Source organism: Arachis hypogaea, chromosome 18 (genome assembly GCF_003086295.3).
Source record: "Arachis hypogaea cultivar Tifrunner chromosome 18, arahy.Tifrunner.gnm2.J5K5, whole genome shotgun sequence".
Classification (NCBI taxonomy): domain Eukaryota; kingdom Viridiplantae; phylum Streptophyta; class Magnoliopsida; order Fabales; family Fabaceae; genus Arachis; species Arachis hypogaea.
Genome location: NC_092053.1, coordinates 35,234,457 through 35,244,096, shown reverse-complemented (window position 1 = coordinate 35,244,096; position 9,640 = coordinate 35,234,457). Strand labels below are relative to the sequence as shown.

The window sequence follows — 9,640 nt, the reverse complement described above, 5'->3', positions numbered from 1 at the left end:
AAACCATCCGACAGATAGTACAAAGATAAAATTAAAAAGAAAACTTTTTTTTCAAAAACATAATAAAAGCAAAAACATATTCATAAAATCTCTATTACCTTAAATATCAATGAAAATAAGCATTGGGAACAAATTTTCAAGCAATTTCTCTACCTTCTGAAGGAAGAAAAGTGGAGGATGCATCTATTTTATTGGTCACTTGCTAACATCTCAGCTCCATCATTTCTATAAGCCCTTAAAAGAACTAAAGTGACTTATTTGTTGAGTATAAAATTGATTTTGCTTAATACGAAAAAAAATAAATAATAATAAATAAAATCGATTTTGCTTATTCACTCCCAATCATAAGGTTATCAATGTTCTGCCTTGTATCTGTCACACTCATTGCATTTGGATAGTCTTTGAAACAAAAAATTGGAGACAAATACAGAAAAGCAAAGATAAATAATTTTTTTCCACTTTCACCCTATCTTTCTATCTTAGAAAAAGTATGCAAACCAGACTTATGTGACTTTAGAAGATACAACGCAACAATTCAACAGTGATCAGATACTGAAAGTAGCCAACTTTAAAAGAAACACAAGCAAATGCAAAATAGTTCAGATCTAACAATGACATCATCTCAATATTCCTAGTATTCTAAATTACATTCCTCAATAAAGGAAAATATAAACAAAATAAAATAATCGGGTCTTAAAAGAAACTAATAATAATAATAATAATAATAACAATAATAATAACAACTACACAGACAAAATTTCATGCCTTACCTGGATTTAATGTAATTTTTTACACACATTACAAGAGCAACCGAAGTTGCACCACCATATTCAACTTAGCCTTCATTGTTGTTCAAGAATGTGGTCAACGCCCCTTCGGCTTTCATCGACTAGAGCCCAACTTAACATTTCGGTGCAAAACTGATCATCTGGCTTCAACCACAATGCCTGGATTAAGGAACAAAAAGATCAATCAGTTGAAGGCAATTTTTTAAGTTAGAATAACGTTCAAAAAACCTCAGTTTCGATGTTTATGTTTTTTGAATGAAGTATGAACCGGACAATCTTATACATGTCTAATGTTGAATGCAGTGTCCATGGTAAATGACGACATCAATGATTACCAGTTTGCCACTTTACACTAACCATATTAGGGATATAAATATAGAAAATATCAGGAGAGAAAGAGATTCATGCCAAAGTAAAACATATGAAGGTTAAAGGCATAACCATCAAGCAGAATCATAACTACTCACTTTGTGATAGTATGTAATTGCTGTGCTGTAATCATCCTGCATGAGTTACAAAAGCAAAACGAAAACCTCAGTCTACATAGTTTTCACAAAATGGTAATGTAGATAAATCTAATTCTCTATGAACATAAAATTGAATATATTTTAAACCATAAAACAGAGTAAAACAGAAATATATAAACATGCACAACTGCTTTTCTCATTAAGGACAACAGTATCTCGACAAAAACAGTGATACTGTTAAATGGCCTTTAACATTATATAACAGAATGTGTTTCTTTCAACATGCTCTACTCGAAACCTGCCACAAATTCTTTCATTAAAAAACCCAATAAGTAAATTCTACTGTTAATGCACTCGGATCATGTAATATGAAAGATCTAAAACAAATTATTACCAACCTCTGCTCCAAGTAAATAAAAAAAAAATACAGGTCATGTACTCATGTATAATCCATCATTTATTCCTCAAAATTATATAATCCGATATAAGTCGAGCAATCATTCCAAATGACTTTAAACACACATCCCCTAGGTATTTCAAACTGCAGAAGCTACCAAGCACAGGACATTTGCTTTTCTAAGAATACATTATTGCATGCAGAACACCACAAAACAGGCAAAACAAAGAGGATTTTATATACCTGTAAATGGTAAGTGTAGGCAAGACCAGCATAGGTGCTCAAACTTCTGGTTGATAACACAAGTGCTTTCTCATAATATGAAATTGCTTCACGGTACATCCTAATTGAATTTAGAAAATGCAGGATTAGGACTACAACACTATCAAAATGGTATTAACTATTTCTCATTACAAATAAGAAATAACAAACAACAGGATCAGCTTGATGGAAGGATATTTTATCCTTCACTCAAACTTCGAAACTACAGGTTGAGGAAATTGAGAAAAATAGAGTTTTCGGACAGGAAATTATGGGATACCAAAAGCAACTACCAAAATGACAAATTCGCTTGCATATAATAAACTTTCTTTTGGCTAACAATTCCAAAAGGTGTGGACAACAAGAGTTCATGTGAAATGACTAGATATTTATCAACTTACTTCAATTTTCTGTATGCATGAGCAAGGTTGACTACAGTTGGCTCCCACATTTCACTTAAAGAGTTTGGTATGAGGACTAATGTTTTCTCAAACCACCACACTGCTTTCTTATACCTGAATCAGAAGAGACAATTATTCATGTTGAAATCTCACAGAATGGCGCAGAGAAAAGGGAAGAAAAATAGACAATGATAATTCAAATGTAACAGTACAAAATCTTATTTAACCTTGAACATCTTTTTTTATGTCATAAATAGGGTATTTTAACTTCTCAAAAATGATGTTTTTCTGCTTGTACTATTGACTCAACTTTTACAAAAAGAAATTACCAAAAGATACTAAATAACATGAAAGTTTTCCTTAGAAAAAGACATCTTCTTTAATCATAAAAATGGCACACAAACAAGCACTATATTCTTTTGGTATTATAATGAAAGCAGCTCATTTTGTGTCGAACAGGGCCGATGTATACAAATAAGTTTCTCCACATACAAGCTGTGGTTTCTCATATAGGAATGTGAGTTGTGTAGGGGTCTGTGAGAAGAATTTTGTGAAAGTGAATATGAATATCACATTTACTCAAATCATGTAGACATTCTTACTCTTGCATATGATAAGCCACAACTCCAAGTTCATTACACACAAGTGGATCAGAGGGGCATGTTTCCTTAGCCTGCATAAAAAACTGGAAAAAATACAGGAATATAAGCATTTCTTTGAAAGCATACAAATAATAAATGAATGACTGCACAGATTTGCTGTGGATGAACCAAGCCTCCCTATAAGCCGTTGCTTGAAGCTAACTTAATAGCATACCTGCTCAGCAAGTTTATAGCTGTGGGTTCGCATGCATTCCATTCCAATATAAAGAGCTGGTAAATGGCACCTGGATCAAGAGAATATCAAGTTTTAACCTGTAAAAGAACAATTTTTGGATAATAAGAGGATTTCGTATGAATTCATACTTCATACTTATGCTTCAAAACAAGAAACACACATAAGCATATAAAATCAAGTGACCATCTAGTATACAAATCACAACATTGGAAACTAACAAACAAAATCTTTGTAGGGCTCTAAATCAATAAAAGAAAAGAGCCCAGAATTATGCCATTAACTTTACGATTACCATATATTTTTCTTTAACACCATAGTAATAAAACTCCATATAGCAGTTTTTCCCTTTTCTGTCTTTTGCTCATTTATGAAGAACGAAAAACAGATCTGACATGCAAAGTTTTCTATGGTTATTCAAGTCCTGACAAACAACTTGAAGAAAATACCCGCCAGTGAGATCTTATAGAAAAAAATGTTACCCAGGGAACAAACGAGCAGCTGTGCGGTAAGCTGACATGGCCTGATCACCCTCTTCTTGAGCAGCATACGCATTCCCATAGCCTATCCAAGCAGGTGGAAATGTTGCATCCAGACTAGTCGCCTTGCTGAATAATAGTCAATGAGATTGAACAATGAGTTTTGGCAATGGCGTAAGACCAAAAAGGTTAAATAACAAATAACCCTGATATTAGAAAAGCAACCAAATTAGTGCTTAAAATTTCGACATGATAAAATAAAAGAATAAATTACAAAAGGATGCTCGTGTGTCAGATGTTTCAGTATTAATAGTATCTATTAGGATTCAGGGTCTATGGTAACGATTAACAAGTTACATTTACCTGAAATATCGGCGGGATACGTCATACTTCTTGATACAATAGTAGTAGCAACCAACAGCATACCATGATAAAGCCCTACAACATTTAAAAGAAAACAAAGCACCAAATAACTAAAATTTCGTGTGTGCAAATTCAACTTAGTGTGACACATCAAAAAGACTGTGTTCTGATAGGAGAATGAGGGCTGAGGCTTTTAATCTGCTGTTTTATGGCAAAAGATGGGGAATGTTTAACTCATAAATACTAAATTCTTACACTAGAATTATTTTTTAGTCCCATTTATTCCCCTCTTTAATGTATTTCAAAGTCTTAGTAGCATGTCCTTTGTTGCTATGCAAATTGACAAGCTATTAGAACAGTTGGAAAAAAAAAATTGTTCTTTAATGTAATAAACCTTATGAATATACAATATAAATATTATGCAAAATATAAAGAATTTATTCACACATGTAGCAAAGTCTTTAGAACATAACAATTGATATTACTGAATGTGCTTACTTTTGTGGATAATCCTTCACCAAATTGAATGCCATTAAATATAGCTCATTTGAATGCCCAAGCTCCATAGCAGCTGCCAGATGTACTAATGTACTCTTGAGATGGAAAGGATCCTTCTCGAGCAATCTGTTACAGAAATGCTTAAGTTAAGCAAGAAAAGGGTGAAGAAAATAAGCCATTAAATGAGGTTAAAGACATATGCCTATATCTCACTCTAATTCTCACTTCATTCATGAATTCAGATCCCAACTTACACAGATGTCAACTCAAAACATTTCTGGTATTCACCACATTGATGGTAATATTCAGCTTTGCAAGCCAATAAATCAGTGTTGGACTTCAGTGTGCGCATGAAAGAAGGATCAGACTGGTCACTTTTGCAACTTTCATTCTCGAGATCTCTGAACTTGGCTTCTACAACGTTTTCTTTTTCATACTGTATAACAGAAAGAATAAATCTTCGTCAAGACATATGGAAGGAATCCATCATATCACCAGTATAAATGTAAATAAGAGAGAGGAAGTTAACCAATCTTTGGAAATAGAACCCGTTGGGTACTCAAAACATCAGGATAGAAGCAAATTCAAATTAGCACTTCCCGTACCTTCTTTATCAAACATGAATAAAATGATGACAGCCATCCATCTTCACTACCAAATTGCAGTGACGAGATCAACTTTGATTCTGAATTCACCACAAAAAGAAAAGGAGAAAGGATACAACCGACGATAATTTCAGTGTCATAATCTATTTCATATGCCTACTTTCCCAAACTAGAAGAAGAAAAAGAAGGAAATCATCAGAGTTTCCACAAGATCGGTTAAAAACTTTTACCTTCCTCACATGTAAGCATGTGATTTTGAATGAGACATTCCAATGCCTAACATCATACCAAACATTAAGGAACAAATTAGATTAACATGTGTATAACAAGAAGAATGGTCATTATATAATTTTTTGGTGATAGGCAACCATGAATTAATTAGTGATATTGAGACACTGACAAAAAAAAATAGCTCAGTTTATGAACCAATAGCAGCTATAGACATCAATGGGTGCCAGCATTTTAAGAAGTTTATTACTAATAAACCCAATAAATACCCATAAGGAGAATATCAACAGATACCTCATAGCATAATGGATCAGCTTTTATTGCAGCTTTGTACCTTCAACAAAAAAAATACAGAAAAAATGGCAGAATTTTCAGCGAAATTAGCATATGTCATATCTATAATCTTCACGCATTCAGAAAGCAAGCAAGCAAGTAGTAACACATCCTTTTTCTATATTAAATGAGGAGATCAACAAAAGAAAAAAAATATCATTGTTCTACTCATCCATTAATTATAAAAATAACAGTCAAATCAAAACAAAGGAAAGAAACTCACCACAATCGAGCCTGAGCACGGTTTTCTAGAGCTTCATATGCTTTGCCTCTTAAGAAGCATATTGCAGAGGATATCTGTTACAGCATAACAAAACATACTCACGTAAAAAGTTGAGGTAAGAAGGACATTGCTGAAATGGGAAATGACAGTTATAACAAGAAAGGTAAAAGCCATAAACCCATCATGTCAGACAAAAAACAAATGAATCCATATGGAGTTTCAAGAAAGGTAAAAGCCATAAACCCATCAGTCACCAAATCAGGTCTAGCTATATTTATCCATCCTTTCTTTCGTTTTCTCCTAACCAGCATAGCAAATATAGCCATACTTATACACAAAGATAACATGCTCATACTGTTTTAAGAGAGAATAGAAAAGAAAAACAAAAATGAAACATCTGTGTGACTACAAAATAGAAACTTGTGTTCTTTACCATCTGATTTAATTGTACAGATGAGAAAAACTAAAAAATAAAATAAAAGGAGCACGTGGTGAAATATTAAGAATATTGCAATTTACAATCAACGTAAACCCAAAAAGGATCTCACATTGATTTCATGATCTTCACAATCTTTATCCAGGTACATGACAACATTTCCATCCTCATCCACTTTAGCCTCCCCCAGCATTGACAAGCATTGATCCCACTCCTTAAGTTCCTCCTAATGAAAGCAAAACAACAACAAACATGAATGCTATTGCTAAACTAAACTATAACAGCTTCCCAAAACAAAACCATTGCTACTTTAATCAAAATATGAATTATTAAATAATATCAACAAAACTGGCTTGAAAAATTTAACTTTGATAAACTATCAATCCAAACTATCTATTGCCACATGTGCAAAAATATTCAACTTCACACTCACTGCTTCAAAAAGTCTCATATATAGAGGTAGAAGATATCATTACATAATTATACAAACCCCTTTATAATGATGGTATGTCATAAATCATAAATCACAAATAGTCTGTAATTTCATTAAATAGGCGATTTTGGAGGAGAGATAGTTTACAAGGCACTTGGCGGCGAGGTATCGGAATTGGAGATCACGGAGGACAATCTTGGAGGCATTAAGGAGGTGGAAGGCGCGGCGGTAGTGACGGCCAAGGAAGAGCGCCTGTGCCTGCATGTAGATATCAGCAGGGTCATTGGTGAAAGCAGCCACCTTGTCAGCGAAGAAGATGGCCGACGTATAAAGGTGCTTGGTCACACAGTCCCTCACTACTCCACGAAGCCTTTCAATCTCTTCCTCCCTCATTCTTCCAACTATTTGATTCAAATCAATTAGGGTTTGGTATTCACTTTAGCAAAATGAGTGCAACAGAGAGTGTGCTACGTATGTGAAATTGAAATTTGAGGGGGAGCTAAGCTCTTTTCCACTCTTTTGGTATCTATGCTACTCAAAACCTGCATTTGATTGTTAAAGAAATTAAATTTTGATTGCCAATTTAAACATGATATTAAAAGAAAAAAAATTATAAACAATGTTCAAAACAGTAAATACAGAAAGTAACATTTCAAAGAAAGATAACAAGTATATCAATACTCAATACTCTTAATTGTTATTATCCTATTCCGCAACATATGCAAGCTATAATGTACAAATACTTCGTTTCTTCTCAAATATCTGTACCATAGGCGTATCTGCATCATATACTATTAAATTAAACTTCCTAATTGTGACTATAGTTTTGATAAAATGGCCATATTTACATATTCCTATTTGTGCAAAACGGAAGGCCAGACTAGCTAGCATTAATTCTCTTACAAGAAACTAGTATAACTTGGAAAACAACAATGATAAAGCAATGAAGAGATTCTATTAGTTCCTAATAAACAAAACAATTAGATCAAAACTAAGGGTGAATTTTCAGTATTAAGGAATCAACTGTGTCCCTTGAATCTCCAATTCAATTATACCAGTAATCCAAAGAGTTGACTTACTATACAATGAATGAGTGCAGAAATAGAAGGAAAGATGAAGAGGTACCAGAGGGCAGAAAAAGAGTTAGTTTTCTTGTTCCTGCGAGTGTGAGCATGCGCTGACGCTGCGGAAATCCTTTTGCTGGTTCAGATTGCCATTTTCCTTCTCAGTTCTGATAAAGAACATTGACAATTGAGAAAGATTATCAACACAACGCGAGTGAAGAGTGAACATTGACAATTGAGAAAGATGATCAACACAGCAGAGCCACAAAACACACAACAGCACACCAAAACCCACAGCAGCAGCAGCACAGCCAGAAAATTAATAGCAGCACAAAATTAATACTACCAACAGCATTCAGCATTCAGCAACAAACAACATTTGATTTGATTTCCGTTTTTAGCATTCAGCAACAAACATTACAAAACAGCAACAAGTAATCCCTAATCACACTAAACCTGAAATCAATAAAGCTAAACAAAAATTTCAATAATGATTTAATTTCCATTTTTAACAGTAGCAAGAAAATTTCAACAAAAATTTCAGGAATTTAAAAAAGAGCAGCAGCACAAAATCAATTATTTGATTTTCCATTAATCCATTCACAATTTCACATTCAAAAATCAGCAAACAGAGCATAAAAGGAAGAGAAGAACCCGAAGAAGTGAAAGCAGTGCTACTAACCTTCTACGGAGACACGGACGGCGACCGGCGAGACGACGGCGACCGGCGACACGGCGGCGAGCTGCTCCAAGTTCGAGAGAAGCCAGGGAGGACGGGGACAGGGGGAAGGAGGACGCCGAGCTACAAGAGAGGGCCTGGGCTACAAGAGAGGACGCGGAGGCGCCGACAGCACGGACGGCGGCGGCACTGCGGCAGAACCTAGGGTTTTGGTTGGGTGATTTTGAATTTTGATTCAGGTTCAGACGGATAGTGAGTGAGGGGAAGGGGGGATGAGTGAGTGAGGGCTAACGTTGGGTTTTTTCTTTTTAAATAACGAAAACGACGCCGTTTCACAAGAACCGGTCGGTTCCCGGTCCGATCCAACCGACCGGTTCAGAGGAACATTGAGAGAGAGAGCGGGAAAAGAGAGGTACGCATACGCTAACGCTATGGTATTGGTATCAAATCAATGCATCGCTAGGGTTAAAAAAAAAAACAACATGAAATATAATTTAAATTTAAATTATTTATAGTATGATACCCTGAAATATTTCGATTTTGCCAACTAACTTGCCAAACCAAACCAATAATCAAACAATGGACAAAAGTTAGGAGTGGAATATCTACTAATTATTAAGCTGAGAAAAAGTAATTTTTAATATTTTTAAAAAAATAATTATACATAAATTATACGAGAGTAGATTGGTATCCAATTTTTTTAAATATTTTTTATTAAGGATAATCTATTAGAAATAATTATTTTGTTATTTTCATGACTTGAGCCTAAAACTTTTTATGTAAGTTGAAAAAGCTTTTCATGTCAAGTTAATTCTATTATTATTTTTTTAGCATATATTTGATATACTTGTTAAGCTAATTGTAATATTGTACCTATAATATTAAAATTGGACCAAATTGATTGCTTCGATTATAAAATCGATGAATAAGTAATCTAACTAAGGCTCAAATCAAGTGGATAAGGTTTGGATTATTCAATTTTAAATTGAATTGAATGGAAAAGAATTGCCAAATTGAATTGAATTGAATTGAATGGACGCAGGTATTCTGAATTGAATTGAATGAATTGATAATCTATAAATTCTAGACGCAGGTGTTTTAAATTTGATTTTATATATACAATATTTGGTTCATTTAGCATTGTACATTGG

At 33.9% G+C, this 9,640-nt stretch overlaps 1 protein-coding gene across 2 annotated transcripts; it reads right to left on the bottom strand.

Moving 5' to 3' along the window:
* Window positions 1-550: 550 nt before the first annotated feature.
* LOC112771823 (anaphase-promoting complex subunit 6) lies at window positions 551-8,771 on the bottom strand. Of its 2 annotated transcripts, none has more exons than XM_029295181.2 (18): window positions 8,493-8,771; window positions 7,872-7,977; window positions 6,894-7,288; window positions 6,426-6,539; window positions 5,878-5,951; window positions 5,616-5,655; window positions 5,324-5,369; window positions 5,094-5,173; window positions 4,743-4,924; window positions 4,489-4,614; window positions 3,991-4,065; window positions 3,631-3,756; window positions 3,131-3,200; window positions 2,917-2,999; window positions 2,315-2,428; window positions 1,896-1,995; window positions 1,256-1,291; window positions 551-947 (listed from the first exon to the last, which is right to left on the bottom strand). In XM_029295181.2, exons 3-18 carry the CDS (start codon window positions 7,137-7,139, stop codon window positions 843-845), a joined length of 1,617 nt encoding a protein of 538 aa, XP_029151014.1. In that variant the 5' UTR covers window positions 7,140-7,288; window positions 7,872-7,977; window positions 8,493-8,771; the 3' UTR covers window positions 551-842. The 2 variants fall into 2 exon arrangements, with proteins under 2 accessions (XP_029151014.1, XP_025672426.1); XM_025816641.3 differs by having other exon boundaries at window positions 6,894-7,147.
* Window positions 8,772-9,640: the final 869 nt, after the last annotated feature.

What these genes read in the sequence shown, in the direction of transcription:
- LOC112771823 (XM_025816641.3), bottom strand. Translation starts at nt 7,920, where the DNA reads ATGCTCACACTCGCAGGAACAAGAAAACTAACTCTTTTTCTGCCCTCT. An exon ending in TGTTTTGAGTTGACATCTGT is followed by an intron (nt 4,615 to 4,742) that starts GTAAGTTGGGAT and finishes TTTCTGTAACAG; the next exon opens with ATTGCTCGAGAAGGATCCTT. An exon ending in GTGAAGGATTATCCACAAAA is followed by an intron (nt 4,066 to 4,488) that starts GTAAGCACATTC and finishes TAAATGTTGTAG; the next exon opens with GGCTTTATCATGGTATGCTG.